The sequence below is a fragment of the Bombus pyrosoma genome, linkage group LG8 (assembly GCF_014825855.1).
Source record: "Bombus pyrosoma isolate SC7728 linkage group LG8, ASM1482585v1, whole genome shotgun sequence".
NCBI lineage: Eukaryota > Metazoa > Arthropoda > Insecta > Hymenoptera > Apidae > Bombus > Bombus pyrosoma.
This window is the reverse complement of record NC_057777.1, coordinates 6,396,173-6,420,363: the sequence shown is the minus strand read 5'-3', so window position 1 is coordinate 6,420,363 and position 24,191 is coordinate 6,396,173. Positions and strand designations below refer to the sequence as shown.

The following is a 24,191-nucleotide window of genomic DNA, read 5'->3' as shown; positions in this document are numbered from 1 at the left end:
CGGTCGCCAGAATGGAAATCGATGCCAACGAGAACACCAGGTAGTTTACCATGGAAGCCTAATTTCCTGAAGACGATCCACGATTACTCTGCGCCACCGAGCGTACCCCGCCATTCTTCCCGTCCCAAAAACGACCCAATGAATCCCGTGTCGCGCACCTGCGAACTTACCTCGGTAATTTTCATAAAAGATTCGAGGAGAAAATTGAAAGTTTAAAAAGCCTGTATGAGTGAATTCTTGTGGTTCATTATGAAGACGTAATTTTTTACCAACGATCCTTCGATGTTTTCGTTCAATGTCGTAATTGAAAAATTAAATAACGACATCGATGCAATGATCTTTCACTGTATCCTATGTCCTGGAAACTTTGTAATCCGACACGATAATCCGGAATTTTATTTCTACGAAGATGAACTCTTCGAATAAAAGTCGGGTACAATTTCACAGATTTATCCGTTCTGTCGAGAGACGACGATCACATGTATCACTGGACCCATTCTCCGGGAACAAAAAATCCGTTCGCTCGCGATAAATTGTCTCAAGGCGATTTCTGAAGTCTGCGAATTCGCGATAAATTTCTCCTCGAGTGACTTTGATCCGACGACATTTGCGTAATCCCGTTAAAAATGTGCCGCGCAGCGTACGAACGATACAAATAGGAACCGGAGTCATTGATAAGCGTCTTCCTGACATGCGACTGGCTGCTATCGATTCGCCAAGAAAATTCCAATTCAATTTTCACGAGCACTCATGCACGCTAAGAGAAGAATTCCAACAATCCGTGGCAATCGATCCTGCCTCTATGCGTTATTTTACCGATCTACCAACTAAGAAACCCAGAAATAAAACGAGCAACGTGCGGACGTAAGATCTGAAATTTCAGCGACAAACCCAGCAAGCATCGCCATAAGAGAAACAAACGAATGAAAGAAAGGAATGGAAAAGACACAATCACAAGTGGAAACGACAATCTATATTACGACTAAAACGACACCCGTATAGTTTTTGGCTTAGTCAAGAATAGCAGGATTCGATGGAAACGAGCTGTTTCCATGGAAGCCGAATTTCATCGATCTCTGCGATTCGCCGCAAAAAATTCGTCTTCAATTTTCGACAACGTTTGAGTGTGTCAAACGTTGGATTCCGCGTCTCTCGTCCGGAAGGTTTACGTCGTCATGCTGGCCAGAGCACAGAGACGAGAATACGGTACTTTGAGGTCAAAGAGAATCCCGCACAGGGGACGTTCAGGCGACGGATAAATGAACGCGATCGCTCGAACCACCGTGACCTGGCCAGTACATACCGCCGCTATTTCGAGAATTCCAATTTTGACACGGAAAACCGGACGCGGATTGTACGCGCGTTGATTGAACGAATGCCGCTTAGACAGCCACGACGATGACAAACTTGCTCGCCTTTCCATCGCTCTTCTGTTTCTACCAAATTCGTTTTCATGCAATAACTCGCGCTCTGCCGTGCAATTCACCAAGATTTCCCCAAAACCTGTTTCCTTAGGTAGCTACTACATCTTCCTGCTACTGAATGCTACTGAAGGATTAAGCCGTAGCCAGACAAAGATTCAATTAAAATGAATGAGTAAAACAATGCTGTGAAAAAATTAGAAGAAAGCGTAGAATTTTTTTTGCGACACCTGTCACCAAGATGCAGTATACGTGTTCTGCGTTCTAATGAATTTTTATCAAAATATTTCTCCGCGAATATAACCTCCCAACGAATACTTTCAAGAATATTGATAACAGAAAGTTGAACAACTTTTTTCGTACCCCTCGAAACAAATATCTGTGCAATAAACGAGAATCGAGCTCGTTTGTCAGACGAGTGGTTAGAATAACGGAACGTTTAGAGAACCGTCTCATGGGACTCGTAAGTTTTTGCGTCACTTCATCCCTATAAATCCAAACTTCTCAGAGACCAATGAACGAAAAGTATGATTTTACTGGGAGATCTGATCCATGTAAGTACTTCGATACGTTCCTCGTCGGTAAGATCCTTGAAATTACTCCCAAGAGTCATTAGAGTAGTTACAGCTGGCAGTAAATCTCGATAGCAGGACGATCAACAATTTCTAAAATAACGCTGTCATTGGCCCATTATGTGTGCCACGACAGCAAATGCGTAAACGAAGCCTCGTAAAAGTTAGAGACGAGCGCTGTGAAAGTTTATCATTCATGGCATCTTTAATGCCTCGGGACGAACAGTTTATAATTTGATAAAGAAGCCAGCACTTACGCGGATAGAAGCAGCAAACAAACGTTGCGCTACGTAAAGGGACCCCTAAAAGCACCAACTTTTATCATAAGAAGTTAAAAATGCTGATCGAGAGATAAATCTATCCACGATCGAGAAACATAAGTAGTTTCCACGTCGTTCGCCATACAAACGATATAAACTAAAACGTGTTTTCGATCATCTGCACCCAACGAACATTGCTAGACACTACCAGCAACAAATATCATCTAGAAGAGCAAGAGGCATTTTAATATGTCCTAACCAAAGACATTACTGTGATGTTTAAACTGCGAATGTTTATGCAAATTCATTATCGAATTATTAATCAAGCGATATAGTGAACAACAACCATATTTGCGTGATACTTCGTTAAGCCACTACGTAACAACAACCATGTTTCGTCCTCAATCGTGTTGCGACATCTCCATAATTAATCAAGAGGAGAAGACAACGCCAATGGTGCAGAAAACTTGAGTCAATTCAAGGTTGATACATACGTTCTTTTTTGGTTGTCTAATGAACATTCAGCCAAAAGACGGTATAGAGCAGAGGATAGAAATCCTGGGCCGAATTGGTCCTGTATTCGGATTCCAAGACTTATAGAGCTTTCAATCGATCTATTCCGAGACATCCCCTTTATGCGGATTCTGGGTAGTCTACAGATCCCAGATTAATGTCGTTGGGGCTGTACTGGACACACCACTAGAGCCAGTTAGATAGCGAATGGCAGTTGAGGAGGTGAAGCGTTAAGGGGTGTGGATTGTTATAGGACAGTGGCAGAAAGAGAATGACAGCAAACGTAGGTGAGAAACAGCAGTCTTTGTGTTTCGATCGCTTAAAAGATTAGGATAAAATGAAAGCGGCTCAAGTGTTCAGGACAGCTTAACGTTGCTACAAACGATACGATTTACTTATTTGTACCTGAGGATCGATCAACGCCCGAACACCTTTTTACGAGCGTCCTCTTGGAAAACGCTGTTTTTTCCTCTGTAACAAATGTGTGACGCGTTGGATGAAAGAAAGCTGTGGAAAGTCCCGATGCTTGTGTGCGTTGCAATCGATATCCCATTAGGAAAAAAGTGCTGAAGTATTGCGTGAGCTTGTGCAAACGTGCTTCACAACTGGATTGCTTTTTCAAATTATTATTCAATTCAGTCGTAGTAGTTTTATCCGACCTTTATTTCTTGGTGAATATTTCGCGATATTAAACACCATCGCTACTTTAAATACACTTCGCAGTGGAAATTTAATTCAATCGCCGCCGACGCGACTGCGAACTAAAAAGTATCGTCTTGGTACGAGTAACGCATCTAAAACTCTGGCCAACTTTACGTTTAAAGATCTAAGCCACTTTTGAAGCGTTATCCAGTTTTCAGTCAGGCTACATCATCTTACAATATCTTACATCCATCTTGACGATTTTATTTTCGATTTAGTTCGACGGAGGTGACACAAAGTTGAAATCGTCTTCGAGAGTGGCGAGATTCTCTTGGAACACGCCTCCCAAAGGTAATATCGCAATGAAATCTGGTTTAGCCTCTCAACCCAGCTCCAGTGGGGACTAGCGTGCCCCCGTGGTTTATCCCTGAACCCGTCGTAATTCCCCCTCAACCTCTCGTACACCACGATACACGTTGTGCGTAACGCAAATTCATGTCGTCGGGGTATTCTCTGTCAAATTAGGACGGACCATAATGCATACATTATGGAAAGCAACGTAACTCCCACTTGGATCATCTTGTCCTCTGACGGTGTGCCCGGGTGAAATTGCATTGCACAACAAAATTGACTCGTCCTTCTTTATTCGAGCCTTGGACCTGGCCAACTAACTCATCGACTTTTAAACGTTGATTAAACTTTTATGCGACTAAACTTGGTACAAAATCACGAATATATGTATGTATATATATATGTATATATATATATAGAATATGGGTTGTCGCGATTCGAGTAGATGAAGAATTTTTATTGTTGAATATTCCGACTTCTTTATCGCGACAAAAGGAAGAAGAAGAGTGGAAAGATAGATGCTTACGGCTGTGAAGGAAAGCAACGACGAAAGATTGTTTAAAATACATGAATATTAATGACTGGCGAACACCTCTGAATGTTTCCGGAGAAAGCAAGCAAGCCGGTCAAGGAATTTGTAACATTCATTGTGTTACAAATAAAAGAGCAAATGGAGAAGCAGTACAGCATTTAAAAAAATGTAGCTGAACTAATGGGTTGAAATTCTCGGCATTCCTCAAGGGAACAATACCGTAAGACTCGGCAACGCGTAAGAATATGTTAAGGATATCGTGTCATAAAGATTTTATAATTTTTTACGATAACCAAAATATATTATAATATAAAGAATTTGAATTATAAAACTCCGGTCCATTTTTCTCGAAATTATGTTATACGAGGTGTCTCTGGTGTACGTATCCTACACAATGGCATTAAAGAAACAGAGTAACATTAAAGAGACTACAGCGTTATATACTCGTACTAATTTCAAGCTACATTCTCTATGCACTGTAAATCTCGTTAGTCTTCAATTATGCTCAAAGTTTCGAGATATGAAACAGTCATTAGGAGAAGGAGCTAGCTAATCGCGTCTGCTCGATGATAGATACTATCTACTTCATAAATGAACTGTTTGCAGAAGATTGATGAATGATGCTTGAACCAAACGTTTACAGTTCAGAAGTTTAATCGAATCCAACTTATCCTATAATTACATGTCGTCTCATTCTTCGTACCCGCCAACTCTTCCTATATGCACTTTTAATTAAAACATAGTCTGCAGATCGCTATCTCTTTTCGTCGACTCCTTGAGTACAAAACTTCGAGAAACGTGACGACGACTATCCCCGCAGCTCGCATTCAGATTGCAACACAACATCCTGCAGTAATGTAACAGGGGAAACATCTGGGCACGCCAGCAAGTTAAACTAAGACTGATGACGGAGCCAGACAGGAACTTCAGTCGCCATAGCGGTGAACCACACGAATCCCGTTCAGCCTTTCAACATACCTATCCACGGGGATACCGGCTGGTGGCACACTTCCTCTTCAGAAACGGATCGACAAGTTGGAACTCGCCAGGCCAGAAGCCACGGCGAATATTAATCCCGTTTCCTTGGTCGACATCCTGGTCAGCTTTCTCCCCCGGTGTACTCCGTAGAAATTTCTGATCCCTTCGTCGACCTTCGGTGTTATTGCAGTCACGTTAGGAGGGAAGGTTACCAATAAAAAGGCGACATTTCACGCCCCGGGCACTGGATATAAAATCCACGACTTTTGTGGACTAAGGGAACGCGAATTTGACGATCTCCCTTTTCAACTATCTTGCGCCTTACCGCCACGATATTAAATCTTACGAGCTACTTGTCACGCTATAGCCTTGAGAATCGACACGTTATCTTTCTATTTGCTTCAAATCGAATGGAACGATGTGCAGCAAGCCTAAACTATATGCGTTAATCCACTTCGTTTAAATTGTATGTAATTCCATAGTTAAACGCTATTAGTATAATTCTGTTCTTGAGATCAAATTAACAAGTGAGTCGCTACCGACTAACAAGATTCATTTCGCGGTAAAAACGAGAATGGAGGAGAATGAAGGAGTCTATTATTCGTTAATACAAAGGAAGTTCGTAGCGAACTCAAACAACGGTTGAGACAAAGGCATGGAGAATATTTTAAGATTCGACGTAAGAACGAACGGAATGACAGGTGAAGATAGAAAGGGATGTCGGTGTCGGGAAAATGGTCGCGGCTGGCCCGGAAGATGGTATTAATCAAATGAAGCGGTTTCTGTTACAAGCGAGGCGAAGATGGGTCTGAGCTGCCTGCCGGTACCCGGGGGATAATCAATCTGGAGAATTAGATCAGATAGCTGGTTGTACGTGAGCCAACTCCGTCTCCTTAGATTTATCCAGTCGCTAAGAAGCCTGATAAAGTACGCTGCGCTACCTCGATATCGAATAAATTCTGCGCTTTTACTTATCAGATGGGCACAATCGTTCGCGGCTTTCAGCAAATTTATCAACTTACGCTTGACGCTTAGATAATCATGCTGTCAATACAATTTGACGGCTTTATGCTATTTTTTCTAGGATCAAATTGAAATGTTATTTTACCACTTATTAAATTTTCCTTCCAAGCGTATAAATTATTTCAGAAATATCGAGTAAAGTTATATAGTTGTGCGTCGTTTCTTCTCCTTAATTTACTTTAATGTAGATTCCAAAAGTTTCCTCAAATTGAAATTTCGAATCGACAATTTCTACGTGTTGAAAAGAGGAACGCCACAGGAGCATCTTGGCCGCAGTGTATTACGAGGATGAATAATAACAAAAAATAACGTTTCTTCTCTCCCTTTAGTACAGTCTTATTTTCACACGACCTCTTTTAAGCGTGATATACGAGGATAGCTTGGTGCGCCGCTTTCAAAGCTGCGCCCTGTTTTCATCCTACTACTACGTACGCAGGGAAAATGGAAAAATTCACGAAAATACTAGATATACAAAACATGTTCATCTAAAACCGTACCTTTCTCCCATTTTCTCTCTACTAGTTGGAGAACGAATCTTTTGCTGTAAGAATTTACGTACGTTACTCTACAAAACTGGATTCCGTGAATGTCATTACCGTGTTACAAGAGGAAACATTTGTGGCGAGGAACTGCTCGCAACTTTGTGCTTCTTGTACGTATGTGAGAGAAAAAGTTTCCACGGTTTAAACCTAGCAAATAATTTAAGCGAACATTGAGACCGACTGCAGAAAAAATTCACCGCGGAAGGAATACTTTCGTTATCCGTTTGAAGCGGTTCCGTGCGTAACATTTACATTATGCAAAGCTATTTTCAACTATCCTAATAGGAAATTAAAGAAGGAGTAATAGGAAATTTGTCAAAGGAAATGAACATCCTAGTTTTGTGATCTGAATCGTTCCAAGTTCCTCTCGCTCAATTTATACTATATGATACTATAATTGACAATCGCGAACTCGTGTTTTACTAATAAATAATCTAACGTGGAATTACAAGCTAGTAAGATAAATTGTACACTAATTGAACTAAAGCAACAGCAAAGTGGATTATGGTTATGGATAAAGAGAACGTGGAATTAGGAAGAACTTGTGAAGAAACTTTAACTGTTGGATGAATATCATTCGAAACTTTATATTACAATTCTTTTATTTCATTCTAAATACAATTGTATTCGTACATTTCATTATGCTTCCCTAGTGACAAATAAAACCTTCAATTAAAATTTCTATTAAAATTAAAGATTCAATTTTGTATCCACTAGCTCTTTATTTGTTTGAAAATCCTATTCTAATTCTCCTGTACTAATTCTGTGATAATCCTCCAAAGTATGTAATCCTCACGAAAACGAGACCCTTATTGTCGATACATACAAGCTTTTTAGCTTATATAAAAGGATAATTTTTTAATGAGAAAAAATGAGAAATGCGGTAAAAATGACCGCAGAATTACTTGGCCAATTAAAAGATACTTATATTTGTGGTAATAGTGCGCTAACAAATAGCACCGTACAAAGTATGAATATTACACAGCTATGTAGGATACTACCTGGTTAAATGAAATCACTACATCTTAAACAAATCGCGTAAATTAATTGACTCTATAATGCATATGCTACGACCTGGTACTCTCTAAAACATTCAAACGAGGATTACTTTCTTCGACTTCATTTTATGAGAACTAAAATCCTGAGGTCAATATACCGTTAACTATTAAAATAAACTTATCAAGCAATTTATATTACGAAGTTATGTTTAGTATAAGGCGCAAAGATTCTCGTTACACGACGACAGGACGTTTGGTATTTTGATTACTTATTAACCTACTACTAACATCGTATTAGTTACACCTTAGATACATAAATAAAATTAACAGCTAATTGATTATATAGTAGCATAGTAACGACATGCCTTTATGCATATATGTATATAAATATGATCTATTGAAGTCGAGATAAAATAACATCCACTGGAGGAAATACTATTTACCAAAAAATACACTTTCTTATGTTGATATAAAGATTGGTTAGTTTGATTTTTAGAAAATTCGCATGATATTTGAGATTTGTGGAAGAATCTGTAATTTATACATTTACCATATTCCACTTCATATTTTGTTACGTCGTTCTATGTTTTTGCATCGATCGTGTTAGTATAGCCTTATTATTATTAATACTAAATAAGATATTAAAATCAGAGAATCTGTCCCTTAAATTTGCAGTCTTTTGTGAATAACCACCAATATTCACAATTTTGATATATCTAAATGCAATATTGGACAACTTATTAAACGCAAGGTTCTACGTAATTTCCGGGGAACAAACCCGTTATACCATCCATGACCCCCTCCCACCACCCATCATCATTCTTTTTTAGTACATAAATTACAGAGCTTTCCTGGAAGCTCAATTCATCCTCCTTGTCGGCATAATAATCATAAATTGCAACAACTAAAATGGTAATATTTGATTACATCTTAATACTACTTAAATATTCTATGATCTAAAAAGTATCACAACATACCTTTTTCGATATAATTCTTTGGCACCCAACCAGGGAGATCTTCCTCATCCGGTACAATAGGCATAATAGCACCACTAGATTGTGTAGGTCTACCAAATTGCGGATGTTCTTCTTGTTCTGGTGGCGGTGGTGGTGGTAATGGTGGGCTACTTGCACCACTACTTCGACTAACTTGATGACTCAATCTTTCTGACAAAGTGTGATAACTAGTAAAATCTAACGTATTACCAGTTATGCCGACTAAGGGCGAAGGTGGTGCTAAAAATGGAAACGGATATTTATATAATTCCATAGTTTATTACTTAAATCAAAGTCCAATCAAATAAGAACTTACGAGGCATACTATTGTGTTGTTCCTGGGCATACCCTGCTGTTACGCTAGGTGGAGCTGGTGGTGGTGTTTGCGGATGACTTTGCAATGGATGAACTGTTCCCACTTGAGGTGGCGAAGTATGTTGGGTTGCAGTGTTTGTATGTGTATTGTGATTGGTATTGTGTATTGCGTGAGATGTGGTATGCGCATGTAAAGGTAGAGTACTATAACCAGGACCACGTTCTCTTCTTGGATGACCTAGTGGATAATTAGGAGCATAGTGACTAGGAACTTGAGGTGGAGCAACTGCAGGTGGTGTTCTGTATTCTCGGGATCCTTTGCTCAATGTTCCTAGAGGTAAAATAGAAAATTCATATTAAATAATCTAATGTCATTTTAAAGTAGATATATGTGTATATATATATATATATTATTTCTATATTTACCAGTTCTTACTGTCTGAGGAGGGGTAGGTGGCTTAGTGGTAGGGGCTGGTCCTACCATAGCAGCACCTAAACCAGAACCAGTGGAAGCTGCACCTAAACTTTGAACACTGCCCTGACTTCCACCACGTTGCTTACTTCTTGGAGTACCACTACTACGTACTCCATGTCCAATATCATCCAAGATTGTGTAATCAATACTCTTTCTTACATATTTAATTGGTTTTTCAGGATTTGCCGGTGCAATAATTTTGTACTGGCGTACCGTAATTTTATTAGCTGTTAATACTCCAATTTCTCTTCTAGCTACTTTCTCTTTGTGAATCATAACCGTTTGAGCAATATGGTTCATTTGGCTTTCCATCTCAGCAAGCTGAGATGTTTGTAAATCCAATAATTGTAAAAAATTATAAGCAAGAGTATTTATTTGATAGGCTACACTAGCCAATGACTGAGTAGTAAAATTTTTGGTTTCTTCTAAAGCTATTCTCTTGTTTTCAGCTTGAAAATAATTTGCTTCACAATAATCAGCAACCCGTTCAAGATTGATATGATTATCAGCCAGGTTGTTTCTTCCTTCAGGAATTTCCTGGCCGAGAAATGCTGCTAGCTCTGCCATAACTTCAGAGTCACTGCCTACCCCTGATGATACACAATAAGAACCGGATCCTTAAGAGAACCAGAGTAATTGTATTTAAGAAGATTTGTACATTTTATTTTATGTTTGATGTAGATGACATTCTCGAGTACATCGTGAAATTATTATATACTTTAAATGATATTATATGCAATAATCGAAGTAACAAAGTAAAACAAAAAGCTATGAGTCAAAAAATTCGTTCAACTTTGAAGAATGAGGTTATGTAACTTTCATGAAAAATTCGCGAAAGAATAACGAGAATAATATTTTAAGTGTGTTTTTGATAATTTTATGTTGTTCGGACGACAAAATAAAGAATTATTAACTATGTAATAATTGTTTGAAGGGCGGTGTCCCGTATGTAGGATGCAAAATGGAGGTGGAACTTAAATCTAAAGATTAATCATGGAAAATGAAACGTCGATACAACAAATGATTTGAAAAAAATAGAAAATGAACTAACGGTACTCAGCCATGTCGTAACTACCAGCTATTACACCTTCTTTAATTCATAATTACCAAGGATCTCAGAAACTGATAAAAAATAAATAACGATTTACGTTACGCGACACGACACTCAGTATGAACAAGTGATGCCCCGAAATACTAGTGACGGCGTACAGTGCAATTTCCATGCAGTTAGCACGAATGTTCTTGATTTTGGTTAAAGTTGGAGCACGAATACGATCGCGGTATACTCGTATAGTAACTGACTAGCAAAGACATATTAAACAATAAGATTGAAAAAGGAAGATTGTACAAAAGAGAAAGGAAACTATCTCTTGACAGTAAAGTGTTAAAAGAAGGGAAAAATGACAGATTCTTCGAGACCTCGTGTGGTTCGTATCGATTACTCTTTCGAGACATCGAACAATATTACAAAATACAGTAATTACATCGTAAATTTACAAAGGTAGGCCAGTAGAAGAAACATTCGTTGCGATTGAAATACTAGATATTAATATTGTAAAATACAAATAAAGATTTTTATCAAATTATTGTATATCTAAGTATGGTCGATAAAAAGTGATATACTCCCTTTTGATTGAGTGTTCAGATCATTCGAAGCCAGATTCGTAAGAGTCAACAATTATTTCGTTGATTAAAAGTATGAAACAAGGAATTCGGTTGAAGTACTATCATTCACGGTAATTCGAAAAATGATATTTTCTGTGTGTACTCGCGGAACTAATAAATCGTTGCGAAGAAGTTGATTCGCAACATAGCAATCATTATCTCTTGTCGAACTCCTTGACGAATAACGCTTAAAATGAATAGTCTTTTAAGAGAATTGGAAGCTTTAAAAATTAAGGGCAAATTTCATGAGGAAGACTTATGGGCAAAATGCAATAATGTTATACAAGTGAGTTATGTTCCTGAAAGAATCGACGGTGCTAGTCGACCATGCGAAGAAAAAGACTTCAGAGACTATAGACAAATTATAGATAAAAATTTACAAGATATCAGATCTATGCTTCAGCATATCATTTACTGTCGTCATGAAGGACACGTGCAAGTAAAATTAGATTTATCGATAGTAAAAACTTTTACAATCAATTTGTTACTACTCATTGGAGAACATCATGAACAAAATGTTTGGAACACAACAGAATGTGTGTCCATCTCCAAAGACTTGACTAGCAAAATCTTGGAGTTATACAGATATCAAAGCATCTCACAACTTTTAACGGAACAAGATAACTTTACTACAGTATTATTAACACTAAGGCCTAAGTTACTGAAAGATACTTGGAAAGCTTATCCAGCAGCTGTAGCAAGTTATAAATGGATTTTATATCAAACTGAGGTTCGTAAACCAAATTAAAGAGACAATGGTCAAGTAATTACGTGTTAAAATTTATAATTTATATTTATCTTTTTTAGAAACCAGCTTTATATAATCATATTAGTGATGTGCTTCCAACAGCTTTAATAATTATTGATGATTATGTGCCAGAAAACATTGTACTAGGTCTTGAATGTTTATATCAAATTATTCAACATTCTCACTTGGTAAAAATTTATATTATATAATTTCAAGTATCATGTTGTTCACCAATATAAGTTACTAATTTTATGTTTGGATATTTAGAAAAAAGGATTGATTGATACTGGATATGCCAAAGTAATTTTTCATGCTTTAGAATGCTTAAGTCATCAAAGAGAAGCCAAATATGTAATTTTGATATATAAATGCTTAACAAATTTATTAGCTACCATTGAACATTGGGATAATACATTAAATGTATTTGAAGTAAGTTTAAAAAATTAGTATTTATATGTATTAATTTAAGTATAAATCTTGTAATGTTGTATATTATTGCAGTGGACAAAGAGGGACGATATTTTAGCTGTTCTACTGGATAATATGGAATTTGAACAAAATGTGGAATTAAGATGTGTGTATATGTTGAGTTTACCTCAACTGTTGACTAATATTGGTTGTGCCAAGTGGTGTGAAAGATTAACAAGAATACTTTCCGAGTATTGCGAACATCATACAGATCTAAAAACATTAAAAGCAACATTGGAGGTAAATACCTTCATTATATATTTTACTTTTATTATATGTTATCTTTATTACATATCAAATACAATTTTTTAGACTGCAAAAACTTTCCTCTTGATGTTTCATCTTCGAGTGGCAGCTCACTGCGTACCTCTATATACTGCTTTTTTAAAACTGCATTTTGATTTAACAAAAACTCCAGTATTTGACAAGGAAATAATGCAGAACTTGGATGACTGTATTTGTTTATTATATAAATTATCCCCAAATGTAGGTTGTGCAGTAATGAATGATGATCGAATGCGTTCAGTAATAAAAAATAGTTTGCAAGTAGTATGCTTAGGTGATACTAAGTATTTTCAGTGAATGAACTATATAAATCTGTTTTAGAACCTAACAATAAATATATTATTTAAGAAAAGAAAAAATTATTTTTTGTAGAGAAAGAGTTTTGTAGAATATAGTATGACGAAATATAATAAACAGTATGTACTTAGATGTTTTATGTTGTGATCTAATAAATTCGAAAAATGTATGATACTTTGTATTGTAAAATAGAGATTTTTATTAGAAATTTTATTTTTAACTACTCTTATACCTTATATTTAGAACACATTATTAGATTTCATAAATAAGATGGATATTTAATCACAAAATTGGTACCTAAGTAAACTTTGTAATTTTTAACACTTTTGATGCTTACATAATTCCCATTGATATTTGTTTACATATATAATCAATATTACGTTTATCTTACGTCTTATCTTTATATCAATACTATTTCTAAAAACGAAAGATGAATAAAAAACAATTTACCTTTCAAGTTATTTACTTTATGTTTCTTCGTATTAATCATCTTGTATTAAAATTAATTATAAAGAAACTAAAATTCTCGACTTCGTACCAAAAGATAAGATATGAATATAGATTTATCTGAATACGCATAAACAATATATATATATGCACATATGTTATTAGGGAGATATTAAATAGGGGAAGAAATAATTATTGATGATCATTCTGTATTCAAAACTGAAGAAAGAATGTCACCAGTTCTTGTTATAATACTAGTTTTATTAGTAGGATATAAAATCTACAAAAGTATAAGTACACTTCCAAATACACCACCATGTAAGTTTCACAAGATTAAAATAATTCCGTGCATCGTATTTAAATTATCTGCATTCGTTCTCTTTTATTACAATTTAAATATTTTACCATAATAGGCATTCCGCGATTGCCAATAGTAGGATCTTATTGGTATTTATTATGGTATAATTACAAATATCCTTCTAAAGCTGTGACGTATTATGCGAATAAGTTGAAATCTAAAGTCTTGACATGCCACTTTGGTGGTATTGTGAGTGTAATTGCGAATGATTATAACAGTATTAAAGAAGTACTAACGAAAGATGATTTTGACGGAAGAACGAGCAATATAGACGTTCTCTTGGCAAGATCCTTTGGAGAATCATTAGGTATTTCCTCGTGAAGAAAATTTGATACGTTTATAAAAGAGGAATGACAAAAATAATGCTTCACATTTGTAATTGCAGGTATTTTTTTCGTCGAAGGTTTATTTTGGCAAGAACAAAGAAGATTTGTTCTTCGACATATGAGAGATTTTGGATTTGGTAGAAGACAAGAAAAATTTGAAACGATCGCAATGGAAGAAATTGCAATTCTCATTGACATGCTGAAAGAAGGTCCATTAAACGACAAAGAGAAGGTACTTCAGGACACGATGAGAATTATTTTAAAATTGAAAATTGATTATTAATTGATGTTTCAATGAATTTATTAGACAATCTTAAAAAGTGGTTCCGCGCGATTTCCGGATATTCTGTATCCATATGTTGCGAATACTATATGGTATATAATGTTTGGCGAAAAATTCGATCGTTCAGAATATCATAAACTGAGATATTTTTGTGAATCTGCTATGATGTTTCAAAGAGCATCTGACACTACTGGAGGAGCTCTTTTTCAATTTTGGTTCTTAAAGTATTTTGGAAATATGTTTGGATATAAAAATATAATACTAGGAACTTATCGTATGGTAGATTTCATTAAAGTACATATCAATTTTACTTTTATACTTATAAATTATATTATTTTAATATACTAAATAACTATAAAATATCATGGTTATTACAGGAACAATTAGACAAGAGAAAATACTCAGAAAATGACGACGATAAAGGTTTAGTAGACCGATATTTAAAGGTTTTAAACGAAAACGCTAAAGGGAAATCATTCTCCGAGAAACAATTTATTATGATTCTTGTAGATATCATGTTTCCAGCTTCATCTGCGGTGCCAAGTGCTCTTCTACACACAATCAAGCTTATAATGCATCATCCAGAAGTAATAAAAAATATAAGAGAGGAAATAGATAAAGTGGTTGGAACTGGAAGACTCATTACGTGGCAAGATAGAAAGAAGTATACATTATTCGTACTGTAATTATTATGTAGCCGAAAATATTTCACTAAAAAATCTCAAAAATGTTTTAGTTTACCATATATCGAAGCAACAATACGCGAATCGCTCAGATACGAAACACTGACACCATTCGGCGTATTACATAAAGCGTTAAAAAGAACTACTCTTTCTGGTTTTGATGTTGCCAAGGATACAATAGTAATTACCAATTTAGACGCACTAAATACAGACGTCGATTTATGGGGTGATCCCCATAATTTTAGGCCTGAAAGATTTCTCACAGAAGATGGTAAACTGCGTAAAGATCTCACATTTCCTTTTGGATTTGGTATGTAAAGAATTTTTGGCAAATTTTAATGACACTACCAGTAATAACGTTTTATCTCTTTTTGTACTAGGGCATCGTGTGTGTATGGGTGAAACTTTTACGAGATATAATATGTTCGGGATAATCGCTGTATTAATGCAGAACTTTAACTTTTCGTTCATAGAGGATGAACCAAATAGTCTCAAAGATAAGATGCCAGGTATAATTGTTACTCCAAAAGAAATGTGGATTCGAGTCGAACCACGTTATACCTAACTGATATATAATACATTTCACATTCTTTTACAATATAAATACCTATTTCTATATAATTTTTCATTCAAATATTTTTATTAACACATAACACACTAACAATATATTTAATCTTACTGAAACAATTTTTATCCTAATTTGAAATGATAAAAGCTACGAAGCTGTAAGGATTAAAAATAGAAAATCATATATAATTTGTGTACTATAAATTTATTTCATAATCCGAGATAGTCAGAGACAAAAGTTACATTCCATTGAATAAATGTAATTAATATACAAAGATTTTCGTAAGAGTTGACTACAAACAAGTTTCATTGATGATTGGTTATACTATGTTAAGTGGTCTACAAAACTGTCAATATTTTTAAAATATTCAGTGCCCATGAAATAAAAACTTTATATACATATATTGCAACTTTGGAGAAGGTAGGGAAGATATGCTTAATCTTATGAGCTGTAAAAATTAAGAGCTTACTTAAATATATACATTTTAATGTTTATTTTCCCAAATTTTCTATTCTTTCTTTTATCTTTTATACAGAATATTTATTGATTTTATGATCTTCCAATATCGAAAATAAGCGTAAATTAATTACACTTCCTACCTGTTCAGTGATATAATAATTTTTACATTATAATTAGAAAATACTGTAAATGCGATTACAAATATAAAATATTGAAACTCTTGGTATTTGTATAATATATTATATTGTTAATGAAAATTTTTGTAAATAATTTATGAAACAAGTTAATGAATTTTCGAAAAACAACATTAGTATTAATTGAAAATAAAAACGTTTGTACATTTAATTTTGCCAATAATGGCAGAACATTATTTTTTAATACAGTACAAAAGTACTGTTGTTTTACACATATACCTTAATATTTTCTTATTACTATTGTAAATATACATACAATTCTGCAAAACTATTATGTTATTAACCTCTTGCATAACAAAAGGTTCTTCAAGTGGTACGAAATCAACAAGACATAAAATCACATTGTACATAGCTTCACATGTGTATTTGAGTTATGAATTAGGATTTTAATTTACAATGCACTTTTTTTGTAAATGTTCAGGTAGTCTATTTCATATAACTTTCCACATGAAATACCTTTATTCTCTGTGTACCAAAACATATAATCCCAAAACTGATAATACTGCATATTTAAATTTGGGATATTCATTCATACATATTGTAACCATTCCTACATATGGCAAAAAACCCCTTGCTCTGCCAACAACGTCTTTATGTGTCAGCCATAATTGACCAGCTGCATATAAACCTCTATCATCAACAGAATTATTATCGCCCTTTGTTAGAAATTTAACAGTATTATTTTGATCACCCCTAAAATACATAAATTATTTTTTTTAATAATTCGATGTATACCTACCTTTCATTCTTGTTGCCGTTAAGATTTAAAAGACACTTACTTCTCATGTAGTTTAAGTACTCTGTGTACAATTGGAATATCTCTACCCTCAACTTTAAAAACAACAATTTCTCCTACCCTGACTGGTTCATCTTGATAATTGGTTAAAAATAATAAATCTCCCCTATGGAAAGCTGGTTCCATACTACCACTATAATATTAAAATTTCCATGCATAAAAAATCATGTTTTAAAATACTGAAACGCTAAATTAAATCTATAAATTATGCAAAAAGTATAAAATTTAATGTTTTTCTATTATTAATATTATCACACAACTTATGATTCTTAAATAATACTAAATGTATAATTTCTCCAATACGTAATGATCCATTGAACAAAACATTGTTAATAATATATAAGAAATCGATACCGTGTACAAAATTTAATAGAAAATCAATAACATTACAGTTTAAAACTAGATTTATTCGCGCGAAAGATGCGTCAAATGTAACTATTAGGTTAAGTATTCAAATACCTGAGAACGACCACGATTGGACTTTCACTACCTGTTACAACCATCAAGCCTTTCCATATCATCAGAGCAGATGTAACGATCATACCAAAACTTAACATCTGATACAGGAACTGTAAAAGGAATCGAAAACAGTGATAAAGCCTATTTATCGACCATATGTGCTCTCTCTAAGAATCTACGGTAATTCGAACGAAGAAATTCGTTTACCTGCCGTTTATTCATTCGCCGTACATCGTCGAATATAGATTGCAACATTGTCACAACTGTTTTCTACAAAAATTACGATAACCAAGTTAAACAAAACAATTTCAACTTTACTCTGCTTGAACACAACCGGCAACAACCAGTAAACGTATCGTTCAACGTACCACGTCACGTAAACAATGAATAAGGAACGTTGGAACAATTGGAACGGTCCAAACGGTGTAGTCCACATCCGTTAGTGAACGAAGGAACGCGCGCGGTAACACTTTTGAATAACGTACTTCAGATATTTTTCACAATAAACGGTATACTTTTACGTATTAGTGCTCAAATATTGTTTTAAACAAACCAATTTGCGTCAAAGTTGTTGTACAATTGTAGTCTTGTAAAATTATATAGTATGTATCGGTAATTCTTCAAAACTTTTGCAACCACTTTCCGATATCCGTAGCTCCTAGAGAAGCGTAGACATCTTGCCTTAATTCGAATACAACTGCATTATAAAAATTTCTCATGATGAATAGAAATATCCTTCACGGAGTAACAACATGAAATAATGTAAAGGTATGTATATTTTTTTACGATAGATTATTTATTTATTCAAAATGGTGCCTAAAATTAAAATTTAAGATTTATGTAAATTGTAATTCTGATTCTAATATGTGAGAAGTAATACGAATATATGTATATTAAATGTATCCCGAAAACGTTACGAAATGTATTATTATAAGTATGGGGAGAGATTTATCCATAAAGTTTATCTATTTTTGTTGGATCGTCGGATTTGAATCGAGCAACGAATATTTCTGGCGCCATATTGACTTCCGCGTCTATCTTTTGCAATGTGTGACGATTGAGCATATTATTCTCATTGAAAGTATTGAGTTTCTGGGCATTTGCAGAAAAGTCGGTTCTTCTGATTGAATCACCATGGTTTTCTTCATCGAGATACCATTGTGATACCATTTCTTTCAGCGGTTGCAGATGGTCTACATTTTTTTGAACCTTCTCTAATTCCTCGTTACAGAGTCGTTCCACTTCCATCAATTTCTGCTTATACGCGTTTGCTATCATTTTCCATCGGGCATTATAACGCTTTTCTGCCTGAATAAATGAGTATTCATCTTGATATTTAGCCAAACGTTTCTCATATTCGAGTATTGTCAATTCTCTGAACGCATCCTCTGATGAGATATCTAAAACATCCCCTGTACCATAAATTAATCAATCCGTTATTAAAACATTATTCAAATATTTTACATCTCGTTTGCTAAGAAAAATTACCCAGATTGTTAGATAATGGCGATTCGGCAGCATAAGCTGCTGCAGCTGCACGTGCGGCTGCAGTTACTTCTTCCAAAGCCAATGCATCATCCTTTTCACGTAAAAATTGCAATTCTCCTTTTTCTTTTTTCCAAAGTTCTATTTCCTTCCTTAATTCTTCCTTTAAGTTCCTCATTACTTCACTGAGCGACTCTATTCGCTCCCGAAGAATGTAGCTATTAGTTACGAAAATTATTCAATATAACGTGTGATATTTTTTTTTTAATTGACAAAGGTTTTTTTTTAACATAGTGTGTACTTTAAATCTTTATCGTCTTGGCCATCTTCTACTGACTGCGCGCCCTCTAAAATCACCGAATCTTCTGGCTGTTCAAGAACAGCTGAGAGCTTTTCTAATGAATCATCATTCTCATTCTCAGAGACACGATCATAATTTGGCAACACGCTTCCTAGATCCAATGTTAAATCGACGTCCGCTTGATCCTTTATCCTTTGCTCCTCATTGGATAATTCTATGCATTGATTGTCAACATTTTGAATGCTGTCGGTATTGCTTGAGCTATCTGTTGAAATTTCTGTCGAAGACTCATGCTCGTTTTCCATTTATGATATTTTCTTAAAATTACTGATTTGACAAACTTTCTAATCAATGATGGATTATTTAAAATTCTGGTTGACTGAAGTTATTTCACTTTACATACGTCATTTTTTGATATGACATTGTTTTTTCATTATGTCTAAGTTACTATAAAAAACTTGATTCCATATATGTTTATAAATATCGTACATTTGTAAGGGTAGATATTCAAGGTGATATAGTAATTTTATACCAATTGCCTTATAAGGAAGATAAAAATATTTAAAGTCGCTCCACGATTTTCTATGATGCTTCGTTGCGAAAGAAAATCTTCTAACTCTATGCAACGTGGGTATGTGTGTTATATTGAATTTTTGATACAGGATGACTGTACCGGTAGTGAGTAGTGAGTGACCTCTTCTGCTATCGGTACTATGTTAATTTAGTAGGTTATTATTGATTTCTCTTTACTCAAGTTAAATATTTAAGAAAATCTCAATGATTTTTCTGTAATAGCAGCATAGAAGTCGAAAGTTTGATAATTAGAAACAAACTGAACAGATAAATTTATTTTCCATGTACCAGAATTAAACTTTCTGTCATACATGTATATTAGTTACATTATTGCACAGGTTATGTGCATTAATTTTAATTGTAATGGTGAAAACAGGAAAACGTATTTATCGAAATACGTTTCAAAGTGTTAATTTCCAAGTCTCATTATTTTAAATTAGTGACAGAATCTGTATATGTCGAGATACGATGACAGGATGAGGTTAATTAGCACTTGAATATCAAAAAATTTTGTACTCGAATTTTTCCTGTATCAAGGTTCTTAATTATCAGAAAACATGTTTGTATACTTCTGGTCATTGGTGTGCTGGTATTTCAGACCCATTGTAAAATGGTTATTAAGGCATACAACACGAATGTGTGAACTTCAAAGAATTTGTTATGGAGAATTACCTGGAGCACCGAGAACATTAGCTGTAGAAGAATCTCTTAAGTTATCTAGGAATGCTAATATTAAAACTCTTATAGTCTACTTGAATGATCTTGCTGATCAGCGTACAATCACAAAACAGACAAAGCAAAAAATTTTGAAGGAAGCTATTATAACCATATTGGTGACAAAGAAAGTAAATCCGACAGCTCATCCTGACTTTGCCAAGTCATTTGGTAAATGTATAGAACTAATTTGGGGCTATAGACAACTTTGTGTGGAATGTGAAGAGCTTAGAAAAACACCATATGATGCTGACAATTCCGAGCATGAGTTCCTACTATTAAAATTATGGAATTTGTTGATGCCTTATGAGCCTTTAGATGCTAGAGTTACTAAACAATGGCAACACATCGGCTTTCAGGGTGATGATCCAAAAACAGATTTCCGTGGAATGGGCATTTTGGGATTAGAAAATCTAGTTTATTTTGCTCAAGAGTATCCCAGTGCTGCAACACACGTGTTATCACATTCTACACATCCACGTTATGGTTATGCATTTGCCATAGTGGGCATAAATTTAACAAGCATGGCTCTAAGATTATTAAGGGATGGAAGTGCCAAGACTCATATTTACAATTCTTCAAAGGGTTTTCCAACAATTCGCGCATTTCATCAACTTTACTGTTATCTTTTCTATGAATTTGATGGATTTTGGATTGATTCAAAACCAAGCAATATGATGGAATTTTCATCCATACAAGAAAAGTTTGAGAATAGTATCAGAATGGCATTAGCTGATTCATCTACTGTCTTTAGGATAAATATATCAATTGATAATGTTTAAAATAGATATAATATTTTCTGTTGATAAGTCTAAAACTATCACAGAGAATGAACATTTTCTTATTACAATGCACAAAGCTACTTGCTCTGATATGTGTAGCACAGAGTGTCTTGTGAGTGAATTTGAACATCATTATTGCAAATTATGAAGAACGTAAAATATAAAGCAAAACATAAATATTCAGAAATCATTAAGTTACAGAAAAATACAAAGAATCTTGATGCATTTGATATTATATTTTTACTTTATTTTTCTACTGGTAATAAAGGTAATAAAGGAAGTATATGTGTTACGTAACAAATATGGAGGGGTTCACATAAATTCATTTAAAATCATTTATTTATCATAAATAAGTTAAAGTACAACGTTTACCCAAATAAATATATTACTTTCAATCTGTTTTTATTTAATTTTTTAAATAGGTATATGTAAATATAAAATTTATATAAAATTATAATTTTATTATATGGATTCAGATGACTTTCTTGGGGAAATGCATATCATGTTTAGTAGATGCCATCATGTGTGTAATAGCAATAATTTTTATTCAAAAGTATTTATTGTAAAACATAGAAAACATTTGTGTTAAAAAAAGATTAGATTTGCAGTGACTATTATACATATTTTATGCGAAATAAAAAATGCAATTGTTAGAAATAAAATATATATATATATATGTTTTTGTATCTCTTTAGAATATTCATATTACGGGAACTGATTAAATATATATATATATATATATAATTACGAAAAAAAAAATTATGCGAATTGTTAAAAGTATAAAAATAAGAGATTCACTGTAATTAAAAACTTTATTCATCTTATCTATGTATATACATACATTGTGATTTGTACAAAATCATGATTAATAATAACTTGATGCAGTACCCATAATATATGTCTTTGATACACGAAATGGCTAGTCCCTTTTTTGTGCCATTTCAGTTGTGCGTCTGAATTTAAAAGCTACGGAAATTATAATAAATACGCCGATCGCTATGCTACTGACCCATGGGTTTTCACGTAAGAAATTCGTAATTGTTTCTCCAAGATCATCGCTGAAACGGGAACATATTTATATCATAATTGTACTACACTAATATCCGTATGCAAAGAGTTAAATCTACTAATAAATGTGTTCAAACTTACAGTCGGCGTTGTGGTACTGGGACAGTCTCAGCATGTGCATTTTTGTAATATTCTTTTGCAAATGATGTAAAAGAATTAATGTCGTATTTTGGAATCTTATAACGATACATTTTACCATGTCTAAAGCTACAAGTACAAAATAAATTATGTTAAATATTAAAACATCATATTGTATCATTAATTCTGTTTATCATTATAGCATCTTATGGTGTGCTTACTATTTATCTCTTATGTACTTACAATATAAATTCTGGAGTTTCATAAACATTGAATCTTTTTGCCGTGGATGCTCCAGTTGTGTATTTGTTGATACGTGCTACATTAACCCTTCGTTTTAGTTTTGCACCTACAGCCTCCCACTTTGGAATCAGTCTACTACATTCCACACAGTCTGTACTGCCACTGTTTTTATAAAAGAATTGTACTTTAAATATTTGCCAAATAAGAAATATGCATACATACAAAACATTATGGGAAACCTAAGACTTACAACATAACAAACCAATCCCCGGTTGTAGCTCCACTACTTGCTTGTGTTAGATGTTCAAATGTATCATCAGTTAATTCCTTCACTGTAGGTTCCTTGTTTTCACTGAACATAGTTAAAATTTCTTCAGCATTCAGAGGTCCTAAAAAAGACGATTAAATGGAAATTAATAAGATAATAAAAGCATTTTTTATTAAGATATATTATTTTTAATGTTAATGACTATACCATCATATAATAAAGGCACACCATGCCTAAAAAATACAAGTGCTGGTTCTTTATCGTCACTATAGACATGAAGCAATTGACTGTCAATAGCTTGCACAACCCCAGTAGATAAAGAATTTAGATCTTGTATTAAATGAATCATTTCATTCTTATAGTTATCACACGTTGTGCATTGACGCTGTTTGCTTGCTGTAAATATTATTCGTATTTGAACATTTTACATATGTGAAGAACTGCTAGTTGAATGAATTATAATTTTTAGCATGAGAAAGTCAAGGAAAAAGGAATTTAAAAAAAGACAGAAGTTCAGTCAATAGGTTATGGCAAGATTTTTTTAAAGGAATGAATTTTATCGAATTTCTCACTAAAAATATTATTTTTATTATGATATTATATAATTAAATATTAGATATTATTTATATTATAAATAAACTTAATATCAATTATCATGGAAAACGTTCTTTTATTTTGATAAATGAAACAATACGTGTAAACATTAATCAAAACTTACTAAAAAGCACGACTACATATTTCTCAGTTTTTATAAGATTTATAAGCTCTTCATCACTCACTGTTTCGAGATTGGCAGAGCGAACGCCAACGAAACTACATATCAATATGAAAAATATTATTTGTAACATTTCGTATTGAATTAGATCAACAATATTGGCTGGAATATTTTTACCGACAATCTGTTACGCCAAAGAGGTTAACATGTTCTACTTCATCTTATTTCATTCTTCTCTGGAGGAATTGTTTGAAATCCGAGAAATTGTAATTTATTTTCTGTTTCTGCCAACGGGTTAAGATCAAGTAGAT

At 33.9% G+C, this 24,191-nt stretch overlaps 7 protein-coding genes across 11 annotated transcripts; 3 read left to right on the top strand and 4 right to left on the bottom strand.

The window, feature by feature from the left end:
- Window positions 1-7,418: 7,418 nt before the first annotated feature.
- LOC122570436 (abl interactor 2) lies at window positions 7,419-10,807 on the bottom strand. Of its 2 annotated transcripts, none has more exons than XM_043732750.1 (5): window positions 10,669-10,807; window positions 9,569-10,207; window positions 9,144-9,473; window positions 8,810-9,067; window positions 7,419-8,736 (listed from the first exon to the last, which is right to left on the bottom strand). In XM_043732750.1, the coding sequence occupies exons 1-5, from the start codon at window positions 10,679-10,681 to the stop codon at window positions 8,573-8,575; spliced, it is 1,404 nt and encodes a 467-aa protein (XP_043588685.1). In that variant the 5' UTR covers window positions 10,682-10,807; the 3' UTR covers window positions 7,419-8,572. The 2 variants fall into 2 exon arrangements, with proteins under 2 accessions (XP_043588685.1, XP_043588684.1); XM_043732749.1 differs by having other exon boundaries at window positions 9,569-10,234; window positions 10,669-10,806.
- Window positions 10,808-11,475: 668 nt separating this feature from the next.
- On the top strand, window positions 11,476-13,317 carry LOC122570437 (TELO2-interacting protein 2-like). Its single transcript, XM_043732751.1, has 5 exons — window positions 11,476-12,012; window positions 12,090-12,218; window positions 12,298-12,459; window positions 12,532-12,738; window positions 12,811-13,317. The coding sequence occupies exons 1-5, from the start codon at window positions 11,476-11,478 to the stop codon at window positions 13,078-13,080; spliced, it is 1,305 nt and encodes a 434-aa protein (XP_043588686.1). The 3' UTR covers window positions 13,081-13,317.
- Window positions 13,318-13,693: 376 nt separating this feature from the next.
- LOC122570435 (probable cytochrome P450 304a1) lies at window positions 13,694-16,339 on the top strand. Of its 4 annotated transcripts, XM_043732746.1 has the most exons (8): window positions 13,694-13,845; window positions 13,941-14,192; window positions 14,271-14,443; window positions 14,519-14,788; window positions 14,872-14,917; window positions 15,005-15,158; window positions 15,231-15,487; window positions 15,558-16,339. In XM_043732746.1, the coding sequence occupies exons 1-8, from the start codon at window positions 13,758-13,760 to the stop codon at window positions 15,740-15,742; spliced, it is 1,425 nt and encodes a 474-aa protein (XP_043588681.1). In that variant the 5' UTR covers window positions 13,694-13,757; the 3' UTR covers window positions 15,743-16,339. The 4 variants fall into 4 exon arrangements, with proteins under 4 accessions (XP_043588681.1, XP_043588683.1, XP_043588680.1 ...); XM_043732748.1 differs by lacking the exon at window positions 14,519-14,788; XM_043732745.1 differs by having other exon boundaries at window positions 14,872-15,158.
- Window positions 16,340-16,735: 396 nt separating this feature from the next.
- LOC122570441 (signal peptidase complex catalytic subunit SEC11A) lies at window positions 16,736-18,034 on the bottom strand. Its single transcript, XM_043732760.1, has 4 exons — window positions 17,861-18,034; window positions 17,654-17,763; window positions 17,178-17,327; window positions 16,736-17,091 (listed from the first exon to the last, which is right to left on the bottom strand). The coding sequence occupies exons 1-4, from the start codon at window positions 17,906-17,908 to the stop codon at window positions 16,857-16,859; spliced, it is 543 nt and encodes a 180-aa protein (XP_043588695.1). The 5' UTR covers window positions 17,909-18,034; the 3' UTR covers window positions 16,736-16,856.
- Window positions 18,035-18,601: 567 nt separating this feature from the next.
- Window positions 18,602-19,744, bottom strand: LOC122570442. Its single transcript, XM_043732761.1, has 3 exons — window positions 19,440-19,744; window positions 19,142-19,356; window positions 18,602-19,065 (listed from the first exon to the last, which is right to left on the bottom strand). Exons 1-3 carry the CDS (start codon window positions 19,742-19,744, stop codon window positions 18,602-18,604), a joined length of 984 nt encoding a protein of 327 aa, XP_043588696.1.
- A 364-nt stretch (window positions 19,745-20,108) lies between these two features.
- Window positions 20,109-22,308, top strand: LOC122570438 (ELMO domain-containing protein 2). The gene has a single exon (XM_043732752.1). It carries the CDS (start codon window positions 20,570-20,572, stop codon window positions 21,506-21,508), a length of 939 nt encoding a protein of 312 aa, XP_043588687.1. The 5' UTR covers window positions 20,109-20,569; the 3' UTR covers window positions 21,509-22,308.
- Window positions 22,302-24,182, bottom strand: LOC122570439 (thioredoxin domain-containing protein). The gene is made up of 6 exons (XM_043732754.1): window positions 23,884-24,182; window positions 23,373-23,561; window positions 23,148-23,286; window positions 22,898-23,059; window positions 22,658-22,783; window positions 22,302-22,566 (listed from the first exon to the last, which is right to left on the bottom strand). The coding sequence occupies exons 1-6, from the start codon at window positions 24,011-24,013 to the stop codon at window positions 22,428-22,430; spliced, it is 885 nt and encodes a 294-aa protein (XP_043588689.1). The 5' UTR covers window positions 24,014-24,182; the 3' UTR covers window positions 22,302-22,427.
- Window positions 24,183-24,191: the final 9 nt, after the last annotated feature.